At 56.1% G+C, this 24,366-nt stretch overlaps 1 protein-coding gene across 1 annotated transcript in view; it reads right to left on the reverse strand.

The window, feature by feature from the left end:
- LAMC3 (laminin subunit gamma 3) overlaps nucleotides 1–23,911 on the reverse strand; it is a 62,107-nt gene extending 38,196 nt beyond the window's left edge. Inside the window, exons 1-6 of the mRNA XM_063082353.1 lie at nucleotides 23,539–23,911; nucleotides 10,658–10,962; nucleotides 5,916–6,046; nucleotides 3,041–3,207; nucleotides 513–701; nucleotides 316–433 (exon numbers count right to left, since the gene is read on the reverse strand). Coding sequence (XP_062938423.1) covers nucleotides 316–433; nucleotides 513–701; nucleotides 3,041–3,207; nucleotides 5,916–6,046; nucleotides 10,658–10,962; nucleotides 23,539–23,911 — 1,283 coding nt within the window. The remainder of the gene's footprint in view (nucleotides 1–315; nucleotides 434–512; nucleotides 702–3,040; nucleotides 3,208–5,915; nucleotides 6,047–10,657; nucleotides 10,963–23,538) is intronic.
- Nucleotides 23,912–24,366: the final 455 nt, after the last annotated feature.

Raw genomic sequence — 24,366 nt, forward strand, 5'->3', positions numbered from 1 at the left:
CGCTGCCAAAGTGTTCCTGCTATGGCCTCCGCCCGGCCTCCGACCTTGTCCCCCTGCTGCTTTCTGTCGGTCCAGAGCTCCTCCTGAGGGTCTCCTCTTCCTCTGCGTCCCCTCTCGCCCTGCTCAGCTGTGCCAAGCTTCACCTCCTGCTTGCCTCTGAGCCTTTGCTGTGCTCTTCCCCCTACTGGAACACCTGTCCCTCCCCTCTCCCTGCCAGCCCTCCCTCACCAGGTCTCAAACTAGAACTCGGCACCTCTTACAGGAAGCCTGCCCTCCACCCCGAGACTCAGCACCCTGCCTCATAATTGTCCTCACCTGCAGCCTCCCTCGCTGAGAGAGTGGAACCCAGGCAGGCAGCGGTCACACTTCCAGCCTGTCACAGTAGGCTTGCAGGCGCAGGTGCCCGAGTCATCACACTGGAGGCTCAGGGAGCCTGGGGAGGAAGGGCACAGGGCAGCAGAGGTCGGGATAGGGGTGGGGGGGTGGAGAGCTGGGGGGTGGGACCCACTCACCTGCCGGATGGCAGTCACAGGGCTGGCATGGTGTCCGCTGGTCCCAGTGATAGAAATTCTCCTGGCAGTGCTCACAGTGCGGCCCGGCCGTGTGGTCACGGCAGCGGTGACAGCGCCCACCATGGCCCGTGCTGCGGAAGAGCTCCCGGTCAAACGTGCATTCCTCTGAGCGGCCGCTGCAGTTGCAGGCTGTGGGCGGGAGGCGGGGGAGGGTGTGTGTGAGCGGCCCTGGCACGTGGTAGGAGAGGAGTCTGTGCCAGGCATTGCCCTGTGCTGAACGAGCAGGCAGCTCAGGGAAGGGTGAGAGCATAGTCCAGGGTGGAGTTCAGGCCCGGCTTGATCAAGGATATGCAGACCAACCAACTGATCTCCCAAAACAGGACGCTCTTAAGAGCAAATGGTGCACCGTTAATCAATACAGCAAAACAACAGGCATAAACAGAACCGTTCCAGGCAAACCAGGAGGCAGGGTCACCTGATCATGAGTTACAGAATGACCACCTCCTGGAGTGGCAACGTGGCTCTCTCCAAAATCTCTCGTGGATTCTCCAAGTCATAATAGTAGTGTGACTCTGGTCCCCAGAGGCTGTGAGATCACTCAGGCATACAGAAAACACAAGTCACCCTCCATTTACTCATTAAATCATTTTTTTAAAAAAAGTCTGGGGCCGGCCTGTGGCTCACTTGGGAGAGTGTGGTGCTGATAACACCAAGGCCACGGGTTCGGATCCCATATAGGGATGGCTGGTCAGCTCACTGGGTGAGCATGGTACTGACAACACCAAGTCAAGGGTTAAGATCCCCTTACCGGTCATCTTTAAAAAAAAAAAAAAAAAAAATAGTATGTATAGAGGGCCGGCCCTATCTTTACTCCCCTGGTGAGCCCTGGGGTGCATGTGTGAATGGGGCATGGAGCCGGCTGCTGCACCTGTGCTGCCACAGTGTGATGGAAGCTGAGCAGCCAGCAGGTGACAACACTGCAGGTGCAGCGCTGCGAGGGGAGAAGCAGGGGGGCTCTGAGAGCTGATAGGAGGGGACCCTACAACCGTGCTGGGGTCAGGAGGTCTTCCTGGAGGAAGTCACGGCTGTGCTGACTCTGGGCAGGAGGAGTGGGCCAAGCATAGGAGAGGAGAGTGGGAATGTCCCCAGCAGGAGGTGAAAGTCTGGAGGGTAAACTGTGGCACGGCCAGAGAAGCAGGAGCCTGTGCTGCGGGTGGGCGCTGAGGCTGCTGCGGGGCGGCACGCCATGTAATGGGCGGGGAAGAGGGGGGACTGCGTGCAGGGGGCAGCGTGCCGCTCAGGGCCAGTGTGCAGGGGCGGCTGTGAAGTCAGAGGTTGGCAGAGCTTGATCCAGGGAGGCTGGGCCGCCGCAGTCAGTGGACTTCACTTGGAGCAGGGGGAGCCGTGGGAGGTCTGAGCAGGGGATGGATGTGATCGAATTTGCACATTAGAGAGAGACTTGGAGGCAGGCAGAGCAGGGTACAGGGAGCATCAGCACCCAGAGGAGAAGGACACAAGTTAGATGGGTTGGAGGGACATCAACAGGACAGAATTCAGGGTTCAGGGGCTGCTTGGTTAGGGCTGGGTACGGGGTGAGGAGTCAGGCATGAAGCCCCAGATTCCAGGCTGGTGACCAGGAGGGCAGAGATGTGACCACAGGGGTGAGGACGTGGCAGGAGAACCAGTCTGGCCTCTCGTGTCCCCACCATGGAATAGCCGCAGGCTCGGAATGTGCAAGCAGCTGGCACTGCTTCCTCAGCCCCAGGAGGACTTCCTGGTGGAGGCAGGCCAGCAAGGGCAGCAGGAACCCATTAGGGTCCTGGCAGATCCCCCAGGGCACCCTGTCCCACAGAACAGGCTGTCCCCTCCCTGCCCCAGCCCTGGTCACCAGTGGCCCAGGCAGTCAGGCCAGCCTGCGTGTGAAGAGGCTCCTCCTGCCAGCAGCCGCAGCGCCAGCGACACATGGAGAGCCTGGAGGCTGTCTGGGGAGACAGGGTGGGCTGGGGGAGGGCGGGAAGCCGGGCAGCAGGCACCAGCTGGGAGGGAAGGCGGGGGACTCCCCTCCCGGCCCCACATCCCTGGAGAAGGTCTGATGGCACCACCCTCTCTCAGCATTTCTCTGAGGTTAGGCGGTCAAAGCCACATCACAGGGAGCTGGGACCTCAAAGGCCGCCTGGGGTTCCATGGGGGAGGCTGGGTGGGCAGGTCAGCACCTCCCTGGACGGGGGCAGCCTGGCTTTGATTAGCAGCTGGGGTTGGAGCACTTAAAACAAAGGAGCGAGTGGGGGTCTTCCCAGCTCTCCCCCTATGGTGCCTCTACTGGGTGGGCCCAGCCTGGGGGGGCTATTTGTGGGGGGGACTGAGGCTTAAATGCACCTCCTTCAGCTCTCCCTCATCTCCGCAGCAGCAGGGGTACCCCACCCTGTGCACCGGGCCCCCCAGGAGCAGCCCTGCCACGAGGTTTCAGGGGAGGCTGTTTCTCAGCCTGCACCACTAGCCTCTGGTCCCCGAGGCCCCAGGACACTCACGCAGACATTCGTGGGCAGCCTCTGCTGTGCCCCGGGCCCACGGCCGGTCCTGGAAGAAGGGCAGGCAGCGCTCGCAGTCCGTGCCAGTGGTGTTGTGCTGGCACCGGCAGGCCAGCCGGCCCGCCGCGTCCAGGCCGCACTCGCTGGCATGCCCGTTGCATTTGCACCTGGGAAAAGAACACAGAGCAGAGGATCCATAGACTGGGGGCAGGATAGGCACCGGCAGATGAGGGGTTAATCGCCGGGTAGCTCCTGCGTGGGGGTGTGAGTCCCTGATTTCCACAACTCAAACATGAGCCTTTGTTGAACCCCTGCTATGTGCCCTGGGGGCAGTGGTGACATGGTGACAGAGAACTGACTGCACTGGACTGTTGTGAGCTCTGTACATGGAAAAGCCCATTCTTCTTCATGAGCTCGTTATTACTCCTATTGCACAGATGGAGAAACTGAGGCACAGAGGCCCACGGCCATCAATTAGTAAGTGGTGGCTGCAGAAGACTTTTCCTGGGAGGAGCCCCACGCAGGGAGAAGTCATCGCAGTCTCCCCGGTGGAAGGTGGGCCGGTGGTCCCAGGGGCAGTGGGCGTGAGGGCCGGGGAGGCCATCTTGTGAAGTTCTCCTTCAACTGTGTCTACAAGAGCAAGAAAGAGGCTGCCCCATATGGGGGACAGCTCCCAACTTATCCCAAATCCCCAAAGAGTCTGTGTCTTGAGGCATCCTGGGCCCGTTCCCCATGCCACCCACAGGATCAGGGGACAGGTGCAACCAGGCAGGAACACAGAGGTGTTCAGGGCCACATGGCGTGCTTGGTGGTGCCTGACCCCCTGCGGTCATCACCCCCGTTCCAAGCAACCAGACTGAGCTACTTAGACGGCAACCACAGCTTCCAGCTCCCAGCTCTGCTCAGGACCGGCCACGGAGGTGGGAGAGACCGTTATTATCCCCATTTCACAGATGAGGAAACTGAGGCTCAGGCCTCAGAAGTGATGGACGCTAAGTGGCAGAGCTCAAAGCTGAAGCCTCTCCTCCCCAACTCAGTGCAGACTCGGGGCTCCTGGGCAATCCTCTACAGCTACTTGGTGGCTCCCACAAGCCGTGTTCCACCCTCAGCAGGCATTGACAAGTCGCTGACCACTGCCAGGGCCCTGGGGCTTTCTCTAATCTGGGGACCCAGGGCATGGGAAAGGCACACAGCACTGCATCCTCACCGGAGCCCAGAGCAGGCAGGGGTGAGGTGGGCACCAGGCAGTATGGCAGTCATTGGTCATTGGGGAGGAGACGAGGGACTGCCCCTGTCCTGAGGGGGTGCTGCCAACACCTCCCCCCCACTAGGAAGCCCTCTAACCCATGGAAAGGACAGTGAGATAGATCCCTGGGTCATCCTGGGACCCATGCTGCTGGGCCACCTGTCCCCTGCCTGTGAGCAGCCTTCCCCAGCCAGCTGCCAGTTTCAGGGTGGTCCAGCTCTGGCAGCTGGGGCCCAGATGTTCTCTGGCCCAAAGCCCCCTGATGGCAGGTGCTGGAGCTCGCTGTGGTCTGCCATCCTTGGGAGGGCCCCCCTCCTAGGTTTGACCTGATTCATACGTGGGGATGGAAGGGGAAGAAGGAGCAGAGGGGCCCTCACCAACACCCCCCAGTGCCCATCGCTCCCAAGCCCCAGCCTTCTGGAGTGTGCAGACCCCCGAGTGCAGCAGCGGGGCACGTACCCCAGCCACCTTCTGAGTGTGAAGCCACCCAAGCGTCCCTTGGTCATGAAAGCACAGAGTCTGGCTGTCGTCCTCCCTTCCCACTCCCACGGCCCCACCACACACACGTTCAGCTGCTTTTCCATCCTGAATAGCTTTCAGACCCTGCTCCCACCTGCCACTGCCTCCCTGGTCCAAGTGACCCTGTCTCCCACCCTATCCCTAATGATCGGTGTCTCACTCTCTCTTATCCCCACTCTGCTGTCAAGGGGTGTTTAAAAATCTGACCCTATTACCTCGCTGGCCAAGTCCTTCAACAGCTTCCCATTGACTGTGGATGAGAATGAACTCGGCCACGACCCTGACCCTCTTCCGGCCACACTGTGCCCTCCCGATCCCCGCCGTCCACTGCAGCCACACCAACCTTCCTCCTCGTCCCTTCCCAGGCCTCAGCCGTCTGCAGAGCCCTGGCCTCTGGCACGCCCCCTCCCTGCCTCGCCCATCCTTGCTACTCTGGTGCGCACTGACGCGTTCACTGGGGGAGCGATCAGATCAGATCTGCCACTCCATGTGATTGGGGCAGGGACACATCTGTCCTCTTCTCTACTTTCAAAGAAGGAACCTGAGAAATGCTTATGTGGGCGACATTCTTTGTGTCTCCCCCGGCTCCACAACCCTCCTGGAGCTCCACCACCCGGAGGCTGCACGCAAGAAGGGCCCTGGGATGTGGAGCAGAGAGGGTCGAGCCGCTGCCTCCTGGGCAGGCCCTGCTCTTGGAGAGGACAGACCAACCACAACCTGTACTGACTGATGCCCAGGGGCCAGGGGGCCAGATAGCAGGGCACCTCCTTGTGGGGCAGGGAGGTGACATTTCCCTCCAAGGGCAGGGACTTCCAGGCTGAGGGAACAGCAGGCACCAAGACCCAGCAGGTTCGGCACGTGTGCATAGCTGGTGTGGTGGTAACAGCTGAGGTGGGCTGCCCAGAGGGAGGGGCCCTAGGCAGGATGCAGCCAGGCCAAGGGCCCAGGTGCTGCTTCCTCTCTGCAACCCTGGGCGCTGCAAGTGGCTTCCTCATCCCTCCACAGAGCAACGTGGTGACTCCTCTGCGGCAGCCATCTTCTGCGCCAGCACCTGGGGCCTGGCTTCCCTCCTGCCTTCCCTCTGGGATCCAGAGTCCTGGTTCCGCCTACCTGCCACCCACGGAGAGGTCAGACACTGCGTAGTAGTAGGACTGGAGCACCTTGGGGTCCTTGAAGATGTCGTCCCCGAATGTGTTGAGCCGGTCTAGAGAGACGAGGAGCTCAGTGCTGGTGACCCACTCCTGGGAGAGGGAGGGGGACTCCATCAGCAGGTTCTTGAGGATTCATTCCCAGCCGCCCTGGGGGGCTCCTGGGACAAAGGGGCAGCTAAGCTCAGACAAATTCTGAAGACACCACAGAAATAAAGAGCCTGTGCTTTGGGGTCATGCCAACCTGGGTGCCCCACTCACCAGCTGTGCAACTACTCAGCGTCTAGAGCCTCCACTTTGCCGTCTGTGAAATAGAACAAGGGTAGCACCTCCCCCACTCCACGAGGCTGTCTGGAGGAGGATGGCTCATGTCAGTAGCTGGGCGTGGGGCTGGCACATGCTCAGGAAGCAGCAGAGGTGCTGGGGTGGGGGACTCGTCTAAGACCCTGTTGTGCGGGTCACCCGCATTTTCCCAGCGGCTCATTCTGGAGGTCAGCTGAGGGATAATGTGCCCCGGAGACCTTCTGCCCCACTTGACCGGGGCTGGCATGGGGCAGGCCCTAGGTTTCTCGGCTTCTCACATGCCAAGGATCAGGCTCCCATGGACACGTCACCTGTTCCCGGTGACATCTCTCCTATGACAACGTAAGCCCCACGAGAGCAGGGACTCGGGGCCCTTTGTTCTTGCTGCGTCCCCAGCCTCCCACTCTGCCTGGCACAGAGCAGGCACTCGACAAGTACTTGCTGATGGCAGAATGAACAGCTTCCCCACGGAAGAGCATGGTGGGGCATGGGGGAAACCCACGTGAAGACTGACATTTTCATCTGCCTGCTGCTATAATCAGAGGTGGCTCCGGCTGAATATTAATCAGCATTTTAATTCAGCCCAGGAGCCCCTGGTACGGCAATCAGGCCTTCGGTACAGACAATGAGCTCCCGGCAGTCTGTCTTCTTGCCCCAGCATGACTCAGGCCAGTGGCCTCTCCTGGTCCCCCTGAGCTGAGCAACTCGAGGGCCACTGCCTGGGACCCAGGGCCTCTGCCTGGGGATGCTTCGGCCGGGGAGAGGCGTCCAGCACCAGAAATCTTACGTGGGAACCTCAGCACTATGCTAAGTTTGTGCTTGAGTTTGTAGGTCCCCATTACTCCCCGAGTCACCCATGGCTGCACTTCTCAAATGCAATGTGCATTCAGGGATCTCATTAAAGTGCAGCTTCACATTCAGAGGTCGGGGCCAGGGCTGGGGAATCTGCATTTCTAGCAAGTGCCCTGGTGATGCTGATGCTGCTGGTCCCTGGAGTGGCGGAGGGGCAGGGAGCCACAGCCTGGGCTGGGGAACCCAGCAGTGCAAGCCAAAGGCTATGAGACTCTTTCCTTTCTCCAGGAAAAGCGCCACCCAGAGAACTCAAACCAGCCGATGTCAGAGTTGGAAGGTGCAGCAGCTGCTGACGTTTAATTGTGAGATCAGGGCTCAGGTCTTCACAATAACGCTACGAGTAGGCACTGTTATTACCCCCACTTACAGATGAGGCTCAGAGAGGGTAAGCATTCCAAGTTGCACGGCTGGTGCATGGCAGAGCTGGGACTCAGGTCTATCTGACTGCAGGGTCCAAGCTTTAACTACTAGGCTAGCCTGCCTTCCTGCATCTACCCCAGCACCCTCATCATACCAGCGGGGCCCAGAGAGGGTAATGACCTGCCCATCAGTGGCCCTCCTCTGGGTTCCTGCATCCATGTTCTGGCCTGTAACCTGCTCCCTCAGTCTGCGAAGGCAATGGAAGTAAAGGAACAGGGTTGAAGTCTCTGAGACACAGGACGGGAGCCGGAAGAGAGGGGGATTTGTTCCCTTAGCCCAGATTGTAGAGGGCACTCCTTGATTCCTTGAAGATCATTTTGGGGCAAACCAAAGCCTCTCTGTACCCAGGTGATGGGCTTTTGCACTTGCAGTGGCTCCAGCAAAGACCACCAGTGGGTTCTGGGTTTGGTGTTGGACAGATCACGGATGCAGCCCATGGCGTTAAGGAGAAGCAGGAGGCGAACAGCTTCAGCTCCTGGTCTACGTGGGCTCCAGCACGACTCAGCTCTGGTGGCCTGGCTCTGCAACAGCCTGCTCCCCAAGGGCAGAGGGCCCCACGACCCACAGCCTCATGGACACATCCTTCTTTATCTCCCACCCCAACGTGCTTCATGTCCTCTGAGAAAGGACGTGTGCCCCAGATGTGTCTTGAGGTGGGGACGAGTAGAAAAGGGCAAGGTGAACTTGCCTTTGCTCGGCCTTCTCTGACCTTGGCTTCTGCCTAGGAGCAGCAGGGGGGACGTTTCTGAAAAGGTCACTCCTCCAACAGGCACAGTGTCCAGAACACACGAGGCAACAAGTCAGGAAATCTGTGACTGTCAAGGATCTCCACCTAAGCCTCTGCCAGGTGACAGCTGCCTGCAGCAGGTCAGAGCAGAGCCTGTCCCTTTCTGCCTGTCTGCATCTGACCTCGGCTGCTGTTTTCTTTCTCTTTCTTTCTTTTTTTTTTGTGGCTGGCAGGTGCAGGGATCTGAACCCATTACCTTGGGGTTATAAGGCTGTGCTCTAACCAACTGAGCTAACCGGCCAGCCGTGGCTGGTGTTTTCTAATGTACAGAGCTTGGAGCCCCGCAGAGAATAGATTGAAATCTTAAACAAAATCAAGATGACGACATGTGGACATTTTTTTTTTTTTTTTTTTTTTTTTGTCTTTTTCGTGACCGGCACTCAGCCAGTGAGTGCACTGGCCATTCCTATATAGGATCCGAACCCGCGGGGGGAGCGTCGCAGCACTCCCAGCGCCGCACTCTCCCGAGTGCGCCACGGGCTCGGCCCTGGACATTTTTGATGAGACAGGAAGGGCACGGGCGTCTGGAGATCTGATTATCTGTGGTAAAGTATTCACCTTGCCCAAAGAGAGGTTTGGCCCTTTGCCCCTGCCTCCTTGGAAGTGACCACTAAGCCCCTGGAATGTCCTGCCTGATACGAGTGTCTTCTCTTGGGCCACACCAGCGAGTCTATACTGACAATGTGATTTATGACAGGGTCCTGGGCCACACGGTATCGGCTTGATCGCTGGAGGGGCTGGAGACTAAGGTCAGCCATGCAGGCATTGGCCGTGTCTAAGTGGCTGGCCTCCAGTAAAAACCCCAGACTCCAAAGTCTCAGGCGGGTTTCCCTGTTGATAATACTCTGTGCATATTGTCACCCACCGTTGCTGGGAGAAATAAATGCTGTCCACCTGACTCCCTGGGAGAGGACGGCTTCTCTCCCAGACCCTGTGCCATGCGCGTCTTCCTTTTGCTGATTTCAACCTGTACTCTTTCAATGTAATAAATCATAATCGTGAGTACAGCAGCTTTTCTGGGCTCTGTGAGTCCTTGTAGTGAATCATCGAAACTGAGGGCGTTCTCGAGGACCCCCAACCCAGCAGACTCCATGTCTTCTTGTACTGCACAGCCCAGGCCGGACACAACTTCTTTTGGACCTCAGTGTCTCCTCTGGAAACAAACAGGATTCTAACCCCAGCCCCCTTGCTACCCCAGATAGGTTAAGGAGATGCTCTGAAAGTCTTGATGGAAGGAGATGGCAGTTTGACGCATCGGAGGCCTGTCTGAACCCAGGGAGGTGGACTAGAGAGCTGTCCGGTGCCCGGCAACGTCAAGAAGACCTGCACACCTGCAGCTGAATGGCTACTGACACGCAGGAATGTGGACATATACGGGGGCCGCAAACCTAGGTGTAGACCCATGTGGGCTGAGCTGGAGGGACCTAAATGGACAGATAGAGCTACAGGCCGGCTGCTCTCTATGCCACAAGACAAGATAGGAGAGCTGCCGTGAACACTCACCTTCAGAGCGTGACAGAGCACTTGCTACATGCCACGCTCTGTCCTGGACACTTACGTACGTCACCACTACCCCATAGCAGCACTCTCCAAGGTGGCAGCCATAGCCACATGTGGCTGCCATAGCCACATGTGGCTATTTAATTTAAAATTTATTAAAATGACATAAAATCTAAAATTCAGCTCCTAAGTGGCACTAGTCACACTGAAGTACTCCAGAGTCACATGTGGCTAGTGGCTGCCACACTGGGTGGTGCAGCTAGAGCCCACGTCCAACATCACAGGAGGTTCTATTGGGCACTGTTGCCTTACAACCCAGCACTCTGTGACTCCAAAGCTCATGTTCTTGGCACTTTTCCCCATTTTATCCTGTAAAAGCCCTTGGGGCAGGCCCTGTTATCAGTTCACAGGGGAAGGAAGTGAAGCCCCACAGCAGACAGTTCCAGAAGGAGAACCAGCTGGGGGTCTGCACACACTCATGTTCTGGTCGGGGCCCTTCCACCAACTCATGCACGCCCCTGGAAGATCCCTTCCCCACTCCAGGCCTCAGGTGCTCACCCACACAGGGAAGGGGCCAGGTGGGTTGGTGGCTGTCACATGGCTCCTGGGAGACACAGGGCTCTGCCCAGGAGGCAAGGGAGGGGACACCTCTGGTGGACCGAGCAGCCCCTCTATCTATTTCATTATCTGGCATCCACAAAAGGTTTAGACGCAACAAAGGTCTCTGCAGTGTAAAGTCTGAAAACCACAGGGTCCTGCCACTGCGACTCTCCTGCTGTCCCCTGACTCCATCATCCCGCCTGCAGACCAGTCCCGACCCCCGAGCCACACTCCTCTCTGACCTGCAGCCCAGGGCTCTCCTCGAAGTTGTAGGCGCTGGGCCGGCCCTCCAGGGTGGAGAAGGCCACGTTGCCACCGCTCAGCGGGGAGATGTCGCTGAACTCGGAGGTGCAGAAGGCCACGCGCTCGTCCTGGCCGGGGTGCAGGTACTGGCCCTCGGGCCGGCCGTAGGTCTTCTGGCAGGAGGCGCTGTAGAACTGGTAGGGCTCCCACGGGCCGCCCGCGTGGCTGCGCTTGTAGATAGCGAAGCTCTCTGGGCGGCTGGTGTGGAACTTCAGCCTCACGTAGGTGATCTCGTACGCCTTTCCTGCAGCCAGGAGGATGTGGACCCATGTTACAGAAGGGAAGGGACACTTGGAATCCTCGTCCAGGGGCAACACAGTGGCTGCATGCATGCACTGTCTTGAATGGATCATTAGAGGCTCTCCGGGGTGGGAGATACTGGCAGGCTCCCCAGGTATTGGCTAGTTCTCATCTCGGTCAACTCACCTCCCTGCACAGGAATCTGCATTGTAACACCCCTGATAGGCAACCATCTCTTTTTGTTCCAATATCTCCAATAACTTCTCTTCTGATCCAAATTTCCCAAGAGAGGTCTGGATCCACCGGGTCCGTGGCCTCATCTCTCAACTCAACCCACTGCAATTCAGCTTCTCTGGGCCACTCCATGGAAACTGCTCTTGCAAAGCCACCTCACCCCCAGCCCCTCATGGCCACAGCCAGGGGACCCTGCCTTATTTCCTTTCCTGGGCCTCTGAGCATTTCCATCACCTCAAAAGACCCCTGCCCCAGGCCTCTGTGCAGCCCACCCTCCTGGCCCTCCTTCCTGGGTCTGCTCCTGGGCTCCTCTTCCTCACCCTCCCTGGAGGGGCCTCTCTACTCACTCCCCCACCCCCCAGCGGCCTCTCCTCTCCCCTGCCTTCAGCCCCCCTCCCCTCCCCCATGCTGCTGTCACCACTCTGGGGGCCTTTGCACTTTTGGCACTTCCACTCTACCCAGCTGCCGCCACCATGCCCCAGGAGCGCACACAACAACAAACCAGACATATCACAATGACTCAGTTGCGCTGGGAGACCGGGGATAGAAAGGGTGGCTGTGGGTGGGAAGCAGGGTGGGCAGGAAGGAGGGGGTCCCTAATTCCTCCTCTTCCCTCACGGGATGCCAATAAGCGATGCCTCAGAACAGAAAAACTTGGCTATATGCACACCCCACTGGGAGATATGGAGGCAACAGGGGACAGAAACAGCTCATGGAGTGCAGCGTGGCTGCTTCTGGGTGGGGGACTTTGGGAGGGAGGCTGGGGTGGGCGAGCGGGGGTAGCTCCTGCTGCCTTCCACAGTTGGCTCTGAGGAAGTATTTGACTTCTCAACTCACTGCATATATGACTTCAGCAACAAGGAAATAAAGGGTGAATTTTAAAAGGCAATTTCCATGCTGGCTTAAATACCATGCCCCCATTTAGGACTCCACTCAGGGACCCCCTCCTCACAGAAGCTTTCTTTTAGCCTAAGCCCACCCCACATCCTCCCCGAGTTGCGGGGGGAGTCTCCTATAACATAACAGCCCACTGTTTGTGCCAGCTTCCTGTACGCAGCTCATCACACGGGGTCACTGCTCCTCAGTCGGCTTCCTTTGAGAGACAGAGGGCCTCCCCACCAGCGCCTGGCTTTTCTTTTTACTCTTTGCCACCCCAGCACCTAGCAAAGTGTCTGACACATGGCAGGCATTCACCGAGTGTTTATGCATGAATGAATGAATGAACGAATGACCAATGGAGGGAGCCCTTCCTGTAAGTTCTATCATTAGCAGTAGACTCCAAGTCCCCAGAGCTTACTCCCCCCACCCAGGGTCTGCTTTCTTCTCTCTGGCCCACGCTGCGGCCACCTCTGTCACTGACCATAATCTTCGTTAGGTACCAAAGAGAAATCACCTTAGTCCTCTGCTTTAACATCTTGGCTCTATGTAAGAGCCAAACCTACAAAACTCCTAGCAGAAAATCAAGGAGTAAATCTTTGTGGCCTGGGGTTAGACAAAGCCTTCCTAGATATGACACCCAAAGCACATGTGACAAAAGAAAAAATAGATAAGCTGGACTTAATCAAAACCAGAGCTTTTGCCCTTCAAAGAACACCACTGAAAAATGAAAAGGTAACTCACAGAATGGGGGACAATATTTGCAAATCATATATCTGGTGACGGGCTTGTATCTAGACTATACAAAGAATTCTTACAACTCAATCGTAAAAAGACAAACAACCCCATTCAAATACAGCAAAGGATGTGAATAGACATTTCTCCAAAGAAGATACACAAATGTTCAGCAGGCACATGCACATGTGCTCAACATCATTAGCCATCAGGGAAATCAAAATCAAAATCATAATGAGATACCATTTTACACCCACTAGGATGACTACCATCAAGGACAGTTACTAACAAGTGTTGGTCGCTGTGGAGAAGTTGGGACCCTCACACGCTCCTGGTGGGAACGTGAAATGGTGCAGCCACTTTGGAAAACAGCCTGGCAGTTCCTCAAAATGTTAAACATACCCCATACCAGCCAGCAGACCCCCAAAATGTTAAACATACCCGAGTTACCATATGACCCAGCAATTCCACTCCTAGGTATATGCTCAAGAGAAGTAAAAACATACGTCCACACAAAACTCACATGTGAATATTCACAGCAGCGTTGTTCATAACAGCCAAAGAGCGGACACAACACAAATGTCTGTCAACCGATGAATGAATGAATAAAATGTGGTGTGTCATATCATGTGTCATATATATCATGTCATGGGGTATGACCGGGCAATAAAAAGGAATGAAGTACTGACACGGGATACCATGTGGCTGGACCTTAAAAACTTTATACTAAATGAAAGGAGCTAGTCACAAAAGACCACAGATCGTATGACTCCACTTACGTGAAATGTCCAGAATAGGCAAATCCGCAAAGACGGAAAGTGGATTAGTGGTTGTTGGGGGCTGGGAGTCAGGATGGGGATATGGGGGGACGTGGGAAGTGACTGCCAACGGGTACAGAGTTTCTTTCAGGGGTGATGAAAATATTCTAAAATTGTGGTGATGAGTGCACAATTCTGTGAATATACTAAAAACCACTGGACCGTACACTTTGAATGGGTAAATTGTATGGTATGTGAATTATATCTCTATAAAGCTATTTACAAATATATATACATATTTACACACATACATATATATATTCAGTTATGGGTTGCTTAACAACTGGGGTATGTTCTGAGAAATGCATCAGACGATTTTGTTGTGCGAACATCACAGAGTTACTTACACAAACCTAGATGGTGTAGCCTGCTACACACCTAGACTGTACGGAACAGGCATCACGATCTTGTGAGACCACCATCGTATATGCAGCTGTTGATGACGGTGACATCGCTACGCAGGGTATGACTGTGTGTGTGTGTTCGTGTGTTTACACAAGGGTACTTCAAAAAGTTTGTAGAAGGGGCAGCCCGTGGCTCACTTGGGACAGCGTGGTGCTGACAACACCAAGTCAAGGGCTAAGATCCCCTTACTGGTCATCTTTAAAAAAAAAAAAAAAAGTTCTTATAAAAATAGAATTGAAAGATAATACAAATCTTTCCAAGAAGGCTTTGAAGTCATACACATATATAATTGGATCTCACCTCCCTTCATTAAGGTTACTATAAAAAAACCAGAAAATAAGAAGTGTTGGTAAGGACGTAGAGAAATTGAACACGTGTACACTGTTGTTGGGAACATAAAATGGTGTAGCTGCTGTGGAAAACGGCTTGGTGGTGCCTCAAAAAACTAAACATAGAATGACCATATGATCCAGCACCTCCACTTCTGGGTGTACACCCAAAAGCACTGAAAGCAGGGCCTCGAAGAGATGTTTGCACCCCTGTGTTCACAGCAGCACTAGTCACAGTAGCTAACATGCACGCCACCCACGCGTCCATCGAGGGAGGAATGGGTAAACACCACGTGTACACACACAATGGACTATCACTCAGCTTAAAAAGGGAGGAAATCTTGACCCACACTACAATATGGATGAACCTTGAGGACATGATGCTAAGTGAAAGAAGCCAGTCACAAAAAGACTAATACTGTAGGATTCCACTTACATGTGGTACCTAGAATAGCCAGATTCATAGAGCTAGAACGTGGAACGGTGGCTGCCAGGAGCTGGGAGAGGGAAACGGGGAGTTGGTGTTTCATGGGGACAGAGTTTTCTGGAGACGGACGGTGGTGAGGGCTGCACAGCAGCGTGAATGTACTTAATGCCCCTGAACTGTGCACTTAACATGTTTCAGATGGTGAATGTTATGTGTATTTTACCACCATAACAGAAGAGTTTGGGGGAAAATATATTTTGGCCCTTTGGGAGGGCAGTTTGGTGACATGAATGAAGAGTCACAAAAATATTCCTGGCCTTCGGCAAAGAAAACCTACTTCTGGAATCCAAAGAAGGAGAGGAGCCTACATGCATGAAAACATTCATCGAGGCATTTTTTTATAGAAGGGAAAAATTGGAACCATAAGGGGAAAGTTAAGTAAACAGTAGGACATAAATTTGCACAATGGTTGACACCATTGAATCAGTGACAGAGCATTTGGAACGCACAGAGGAAGATGAAGCCAAAATGTTGAGTTAAGAAAGACAAGACAGCAGAATCATCAGATTTCTACTTAAAGATCCCCAAAGATCCGGCAAAAAAGACGTCAAACTGGTAAGCGTGCGTGTCTGTCTTCAGGACATTAGTGACTCTTCTTCCTTTTCTCAGTTTTATTGCATTTTTCCAATTTTCTTTCCTGAAGCTTGTTCTAATTTAAAAATGGGAGAAAACACATTTTTACTAAAATTTTAAAAAAGCAACCGCCTTGCCACGTTCCGTTTTAACATGTCTTTCAAAGTTCCGTTGTGGCACAGCTTGGCACAATAACTGAGTCCCTTCAAAGCAAGCGTGTGTAGCAATCCCAGGCAGTGTCTGCTACGCGCAGCCTTCAGGCCTCGGGACCAGGCAGGGGTCAGCCCCGACGTGCGTCCACCGACCGCGCCGTGCGGAGCCCGCTGCAGGCCGCCTGCCCAGACTCCTCAGTAAACACCGAGCAGCCAGACACCTCTCGGGAGGGGAGCTTGGAGCCACTTAAAAGGTAGCTGGCAGCTAGAAGCGCGATTGGAAAAAGGCAGTCACTGGGATTTCATGCAAACAAGCAACATCACGCGCTAGGAAACATCAGGGCTCCTCCTGCCTTGCCAAGCCAGGAGGTGAGAGAAGACGCCGCAGCAGCATCACAGAGACACGGCGGGACTTTTTGTTACGAGAGTTAATTAGAAGGACCAAGAAAACAACTTAATCTGTGCTTCGTGATGAAAAGGTTTCTGCCCAAAGCAACCGAAAGGCTGGGAAATAAAACAGCCCCAAGATCTTCTAAATGGCAACAAGCATTCAGTTTGCAGCCCCAACCCAGACACTTGCAAGCTCCAGGGCCCAAGGAGGCTTCCAAGTGATGGAGATAGGTGTGTTCCTGTCGGGAAAGCTGGACCAAAATGTCATTCCCAACTGTTAACTGGGGGTGACACTGCTTGGGAACACATGGCCCCCTTACCTCCAGGCTGCCCGGTATGCTGTTCCCCTGCCTGGAATGCTGTTCCCCCTGCCCCACACCTGGCTGGCTCCCATGCATCCCTGCTCGTCCCACGGGGCTTAGCGGACTCAGCACACGCTCCAGCCTCACTCCTCCCACCTCTCCACACTCCTGCCACCCTGAACTGCAGGCTCCACCGTGAGGCAGCCACAGCCCTGCCAACACCCAGCCCAATGTGGAATGCCCTCCTCCCCGCCTCCCCTGGCTAATTGGCCACTCATCCTTGGATCCATGGGTTTGGGTGCCTTGCTGGCACTCCCCCAGCCTCCCTGGGCTTCTTCATCCTGTTCTATGAAAACCTACCATCTCTCCCACTAGTCTGTGACCCCCTCAGGGGTAGGTGCCATGAATCCTTACAGCTGAGCACAGCACATGGCACATAGTAAGTGCTCAATAAATGCTCACCGGATGAGTGAGTAATGACAAAGCATGATTTATGCCTTCAAAGAGTTTCTAACCCAGTGAGAGAGTTGAGACAGGCAGGCAGGCCTGACTATATGTCTAACACTGTTCCAACTGTGCCTACGAGTCATGATCCTCAAATGAGTCTCTATCAACAGCAGCCAGTATTTCGCACCTACTATGTGCCAGGGACCTTGCTAAGTGCTTTATGCACACTGCATACCTGAGCTCCTCAAACAGTTCTATCACTATTCGTGTCGTACTAATGAGGAGCCTGAGGCTCAGGAAGGAGAAGAGACTCCACCAATATCCCGTGGAAAATAGCTGAGTCTGTATGTGACTGCAGCCCCCAGAGTTGCTGCCTGGAACCAGGCTACCCTCCCACTGGGGCTCTGTGGGTCCCCAAGCAAAGGGCTGCCCAGGAAGGGGGTGCTGGTGCCCACGCAGACACAGAGGGCCCACCCGCTCCCTCCTATCCTCCGGCTGGCTGACCCATTATATGGGTGCAGCAGAGACCCCCAAGGCCAAGCACCAGGAGTGCCAAGCCATGTCCTCTCCAGACAGCTGGGACATAAAGCCCATCAAAAATGACACTGGGACAGTCATAAATCCAAGCCGGCCCACATCCGGCACTGACCAAGCAGAATGAGCTTGGAATGGAGAGTCTTATTTTGGGAAAATAGAAACAAAACAAAGCCTTTTAATTGGAGCCATCTGGGGAGCCACGGCCTGGGGCTGGGAAGAGGAGCTGGGAACGTGTGGGCGAGGCTGCCCTGCCCAGTGTGGGCATTAGAACCAGGCGGGAGTGCTGCTTCCAGACTGTGCGGGGATCACAGCAAGGTCCCTGAGTCCCATCGTCTGGCTGCCCACTGTTCCTTACTTCCTCTGTCCTAGCTCTTGGCAATTCTGGGCATGGTAGGTCCCTGTGAAGAGCTGGGGACTCCCCATGACCATGATGCCAGACACAAGAGCCTGGCTGAAACGGGGCTGGGTCCATCACAGCCCTCCCATCTTTGAATGAATTCTGAGCCCTTAATATGAATTGGGATTGGTAAGTCCGTTGTCTAACCCGGTGTTTAACAGGTTTTGCCTGATTAATGATTGCCTAGGGCTTTGTGTTAAGAAGGATTCTGAGGTCCAGTCAGAGCTGAGCCATGACTGGAGTGTACAAACTACAAGTGTGCAAAGACAGTCGGCAGGGCACTGAGTACCACTGCCACAAGTCAGGGAACAGACAAGGAGCTGAAGGGATGATGGAGAGGGGGACAAACACCAAGACCATTCTGAGAAAGGTCCAGCTATCTGGTGAATGCTGAAGGCACAGGGCTGAGGAGGGAGCTGATTCACCAGTTTCTTGCTTCAATGTATAGGGAGACCAGGGGAAGAAGAAGGATGCCTTGACTTTGCTTTTTTGTTTTTAATATGTATAATACAAAGTTTACGATTTTAACCATTTTAAGTGCACAGTTCAGTGGCCTTAAGGACATTCACACTGTTGCACAACCACCACCACCATCTGTCTCTGGAACTTTTTCTGAAAGTTCAGAACTGAAACTCTGTCCCCATTAAACAGTAACTCCACATTCCCCTCCCCCAGCCCCTGGCAGCCACTGTTCCACTTTGTGTCTCCATGAATCCGATTCCTCTAGGGACCTCATACAAGTGGAATCGTACAGTATTTGTCCTTTTGTGTCTGGCTTACTTCAACTAGCATTGTGCCCCAGTGTCCGTCATCTTGTAGCACGTGTCAGCACGTCCTTCCTTGCCAAGGCCAGACAAGCGCCCACTGTACGCACACACTGATTTTGCTCATGCATTCACCTGTCAGTGAATCCCTGGGTGCCTCCACCTTCTGATTATTGAGAATAATGCTGCTATGAATGCAGGTGCCTTTACTTTTGGACTCTAAGTATGAGGCCCTTGTATGACATCCAAGGGCTGGTAGACATTCAGGAGGCTGGTGAAATTACCCCGTCAAGGGCTCAGGTGGGAGACTGGGCCAGGGCGAGTGGCCCGCAATTCCAACAGGCAAACCCAGGACGTGAGATGGGGCGAGGGCGCACCTGGTGGGAGGGCTGGCCCGGGGAGGGAGGCAGGTGAAGGGTCTGGAGCCCTGGAGTGAGCAGGAGCAGGGCAGAGCCAGGAGGAAGGCTGGCGCTGCTGGGAACCCATGGCTGGGGAGCATGTGTGCACCTGGAGAGCCGGAGTCATTCCTGCATGCATCCCTCACTCACTCCCTTGTCCAGGAGAGGAAGATCGGTGAGGTCTTACAGCTGAGGTTCACAGCCCAGCTCCACCACTTCCCAGCTCTGGGGCCTTGGGCAAAACACCTGACCTCCCTTGGGTTAACTGGGCAAATGACTTGAATGTACTGCCTCAGTTTCCCTGTTTGCAAAACAGGCATAACAATAATGGACTAAATTGGCAAATGCCTGCGAAGCCCTTAGGACAGTCCCAGGCATGCAGCATGCGCACAATTAAGTTTTAGCTGTTATTCCATTCATTCGTCCAGCCAACATTTACCCAGCACCCCTGCGTCACGGGCCCTGTGCTGGGCGCTGGGGTACAGCTGTGAAAACAGGCATCCCCTCTGGCAGCTCAGAGCTAGGGGTGAACGCAAACGAACCAAAACCTCCCCACAGCGTGATCCAGACTGGCGAGGGGCTACAAGGACACATAGTCAGGCCCTCTGGCCCACCTTGGAGCGGTGGGGGCTTCCCGGAGGAGGTCACCTCTGGGCCGAGTGTGCAGACAGCTATCTGTCTACTGCTGCATCTCCACTGCATGGCACGGGGGCTGGCACATGGCAGGCGCTCAGTTTTCTTGTTTCTGAACGAGACGTGGGTTAGCGGGAAGCTGGGAAGAGAAAGCATGCCAGGCAGAGGCATCCACATGTGCGGAGACCAGGGACGGGAGAGCCTCCTGGCCTGTTCACGGTCCTGCCGAAGCGCCGCTGGCTGCAGCTGGAGCGGGAGGTGCGGTGGCTGGCGAGCCTGCGGGGAGGCTGCCTGCACCCCTCCTGGGCTTTCGGGCTTCCCACCCTGAAACTCCTGGATTAGTCCTGGGAGGCTCAGAGAGGGGTGAGGCAGCCAAGGCCGGCTGGGCCCAGGGGCCATGGGGTCCCCTTGCGTGGGTGGATGGCAGCTAACCGGGGCGCTGCCTTGACCCCTGACCTGTCTAGGGCTCAGTGTTCCAGCCAGATCCCCCAGGGAGAAGGAAGGAGGCCCCAGCCAATACAAACACAGCCGCCCACTCAACAGGAAGATGTGATGGAGCCAGAGCTCAGGAGACCCAGCTGGCTCCGGGGCTCCTCAGGGGCAGGCAGGGTCCCCCTGAAGTCCAGCCCCACCCAGAGCCAGGCTTCTTGCTGCAAGGCCCTTCCTGTCCCCCCATGCATGTTCTCAGAGCATAAATCCTCATTTCTGTCTTTCCTCCATACAGTCCACCTTCTGGCAGACCCACGAGGGCAGGGACTGTGCATGGTCCTGCTCATAGCCACACCTCCGCGGCAGATACTGAGCGAATGGCTGAATGAATACAGGAAGGAGTCACCTCGGCGCTCAGCCATTTGGAGAGCGGAGGGTGGGGAGGCAGGAGCCCACCCTGCAATTTCACCTGAGGCTCGAAGGCTCAGAACTCATCTGCTTGGGGACTCAGGAGCCTTTCTGTGGTTCCAGGAAGGAAAGACTCGCCCCGTCCCCACCAAAAGCCATGGCTCAGATTGGGTTCTTCCCAGAAGCACATGGTCCAGCATTATTCCCAAGTGAAGTGCAGTTAGGGTGAGGGTCCTGGATCCACCACATTTATTGGCCTGTGTGACCCAGGGCAACTGATCTCATCCTCAGAGCCTCAGTTTCCCCATCTATAAAAGAACAAACCATGCCAGGTCGGGATGCCAGCTCAGAGAGTTCTTGGCACGTGGTTAGAGCCCCCTCGATAAGTGTTTGTTACCCCAGATGGACTGTCCACTCCTCCCACGCTCCCCACCGCCACCAGACCCCAGCCCAGCCGGCTTCCCTGGGCCTCAGTGGAGCTGCCAGACCCCGCTGCTGCCTTTCATCCCAGACAGGAAGGCTCAGCTTAGTGACTGCAGGATCTGGAACAGATGTCCAGAGCAACAGGGGGCTGGGAAAGCAGCGACCTCCATCCCAGGCTGACGAACAGCCTCTCCCTCCCCCATCCCTCACCCCACTGCCTCCAGAGGATCCTGGGCCAGAGCGGGCCGCCCACTCTCCCCTCCCACGAGGCTTCAAGGGTAGGGGAGGGTGGAAGATGGAGCCAGCAGAGGTGGCCTGAGGACCAAGGAGAGGGGCTCCCTGGCCCACCTCCTCTAAAGATCAGGGACACCCTACAATCCCAGACCTCTCCTTCCCCCGATGTTACGCAATCCATGGCTTAGCCTGGAGCAAACCTGTCATATGGAACCCAAAATGAGCCATATCTGGGGCTGCCACAGGCCCCCAGCACCCCGCTTACGTAAACAGCGTCCAGGGTCAGGATGTCTTTTGGGAGCTGGGTTGGCCAGGGGAGCATTTCTCAATTCCTGCAGTACAGCCCACCCCACAGGGGAACCTCAGCCTTGAGCCATCCTCAGCAGATGGACACTCGTCACACACAAAGACTGTCAAGGCACCAAACTGAGCTCATGGAACCTGCACAACCTGGAGGTGATCACTCTTACCCCCATTGCACAGACGAGGAAACCAAGGCACATACTGGTGACATCACTTGCCCAGCGAGTGGCTCTGCTGGGCCTGAGTCCAAAGCCTTGTTTTGTGATTTCTACCCTATTCTGCCTCCCAGAGCAGGCAAAAGAGAACCTGGAGCTGGGCCCAGAAGCAGAGGATGGAGGAGGTGACACCGTCATTCATTCATTCATTTGTTCATTCTTTTCTTGCTGTACAAATGCTTCTGGACTCCCTCCTAGTGCCTGGTGCTGTACCACACGAAGGAAGGATGCTGGCCTGGAGCGTGTGTGTACGTGCGTGCATGCGTGTGACATCTTGGCTCCACACTTACAGTGTGGGGTCTCTTTGAGCCCTGCTTGTACAGGGATCAGAACCACCTGCTTCTAAAGGATCCAGGCAGAGTTCAACGAGGTCACGCAGCTCAAGCACAGGGCCCAGCACACAATAAGTGCTCCGTGAGTGGGGACTACCCACAAATCCAAACACCTGGAAGTTTCCCCAAGCCGATCCTGCTTCGTGGGTGCCTGGGCTGAGTCCCTTTCCTTCTGACACATGTGACACTCTTCGTTGTGGAGCAGTGTCTCCCCACTCCCGCCCTATCCTTCTCCTGTGGCCTTGGGGTTCTGCCAGCCCTGTCCAGCCAACTCTCCCAGCCTCTCCCCTCCCCACTGGTTTCCTGTTCCCCCCACTATGCCAGGTTAGAGACCCCACCCCATCCAGAAGCCCCACCTAATGGTCCGGATAGGCCAAGAGAAAGTGACATGGTCCCAGGGGAACTGAGCTTCTTGGAGTGGCAGGCGGCACTCTGCCAGCTCCTGCCTGCTCTCCTCACCACTCCAGTGTAATTTTCCTGCTCTCCACAGGGCACTGTCACCCAGGCCTAGCAGGAGCCAACTCAACTGGTGGTGGTGGAGGTCATGTCAAGGGGTTTATGCTCTGACCTCTGATGTACACAGATACCCATATCCAGATGGTCACTTAACAGCTGTGTGCCTTTGGGCAAAACACTCAACCTCACTGAGCCTCGATGTTTTCATCTGAAAAACGGGGATGCACTCCCATCATCCCTTATCCAAACTCGTTGGCTCCAGATGTGTTCTGGAATTCTGAACTTTTCAGAGTTTAGGAAGATGATGAAAGCCTTATACCACACATAGTGCGAGCCCCCCACTGCCCCCCACCCTCCACCCTTCCCAATGGCATCTGGGGCTGCAGGCTGGACTCAGATGAGACGTCACGAGCGAAATGAATACTCACCCTCACTAGGATAAAAAAAGTCCATCCATAGCCTCAGACCAGGTTTAGTAGCCAAAACGAGTTATAAAAATACTTTGTGTTTTTGAAGCTTTGGGAGGTTGTGACATCACAGATAAGGGAGTAAATCTGTGACAACAGCCTCTCCCTGAAAGGGCAGTGTGGCTGCAACAGGAAAGGTGCTTATTGCAGTGGCTGGCACATGGCAGGGGCTCAACGAGGACACTGGACTGGGCTGGACTTGTTGGGGGGGCATTCCAGTTCCCTGTGGTGGGGGAGGCCGAGAGTGAGGGACGGGTCCAGACTTTGGATGCTGATTCCCAGGGACTTAAGGACTCCTGCACCTTGGCGTGGGACTGGATGGAGGGATCCTGGGCAAGGAAGACAGGCCACACCAACTGGTCCAGCTACGCACCAGCATGACAAAACTTGGTCCTGCCCAGAGGGCTACTTTTCCCGTTCAGTAGCGAATGCCCTGGCTCCTATCCCCCAGAGCACACCGGAGGATTGCAGGTAGCCTCAGGGGTCCACTGAGCCCCTGAAGTCGACCAGAAGACCCGAAGCTGGGAGTCCTGCCCTGGAGGTTGGACGGTTCACCCCCTGGTGTGTCACCTGTGACCCTCTCCCCAACAGTCTGGGTCTAGGACGGAGAACCATTACAAGCAAGGGATTGTAATTGCACCCAGAACCACGGCTTTGCAAAGGGCTCCCAGGAGGCTTCCTGCCCCTCCGAGCTCCAAGGGGCACCCCTCAGTCTCCCGAGCCCTCCACCCCTGCGTCTGGGTCCCACAGCCCAATCGGGGGCGCGCAGCAGCTCAGCCTCCCGGGGTGGGGGTGGGTCAGGGGACACAGGGGCGGCGGCCGGAGCCCGCGCTTACCCAGGCGGAGGGTGATGTTGACGGAGGTGGGGTACTGCACGCCGAAGGCCATGGTCGGGCTCTGCCACCAGGTGCTCTCGTCCTGGCTGTGGAAGTCCGTGAGGTAGGAGGCGTTGTGGTGGCGCCCGGGGTCCCCCGCGTCGCAGCGCTGGCACTGCGCGCCCCGGCCCGCCGCGCCCACGTGCGGGCAGAAGTCCTCGGGCGGGCTGCCGCACGTGTGCGAGGCCTCGGCCCGCCGGCCGAACGCCACGTTCTCGAACCCCGGCAGGCAGCGCTGCGGGCGCCCCGCGCCGTCGTAACACGCGCCCATGCCCGCGCCCGCCGCCCGCGGCGCCAGGAGCGCCAGGCCCAGCAGGAGCGCGGCCGCCGCCATGGCCCGGGGCCCCGACGCCCGCGGCCGGCGCTGCTCTGCACGCCCCGCTCCGCCCGGTGCACGCGGACCGCGCGCGGGCCACCCGGACTCGCCTTTCCCCGCGGGCGGGACCCGCGACGACGGGGTGGGAGGGACCGACGGCGGCCGGCCCCGTCCCTTCGCGCTCACCCCCACCTGGTGGACGTGCCCGGGAGTGCCCGGCTCTGGAGCCAGCCCGCGCCGCCTTGTCATCCTGGCTCTGCTGGGGCACCCCGGCCTCTCCGAGCCTCAGTGTCCTCACCTGTGACATGGGGGTGGCAAAGATGCAGGCTCATCCCCGCTGTTGTGAGGGTTCAATGGCTGCTCATTAGACGGAAACTGATCACCAGTGCCTTTCAAATCCTGAGATGAAAGGGGACATACGGGTCTCCACTCGGTCGTTATGCTTTGCCACGTCCTCCTAGCGCTGAAGTGCG

This window comes from Cynocephalus volans, chromosome 17, assembly GCF_027409185.1.
Source record: "Cynocephalus volans isolate mCynVol1 chromosome 17, mCynVol1.pri, whole genome shotgun sequence".
Taxonomy (NCBI): Eukaryota; Metazoa; Chordata; class Mammalia; order Dermoptera; family Cynocephalidae; genus Cynocephalus; species Cynocephalus volans.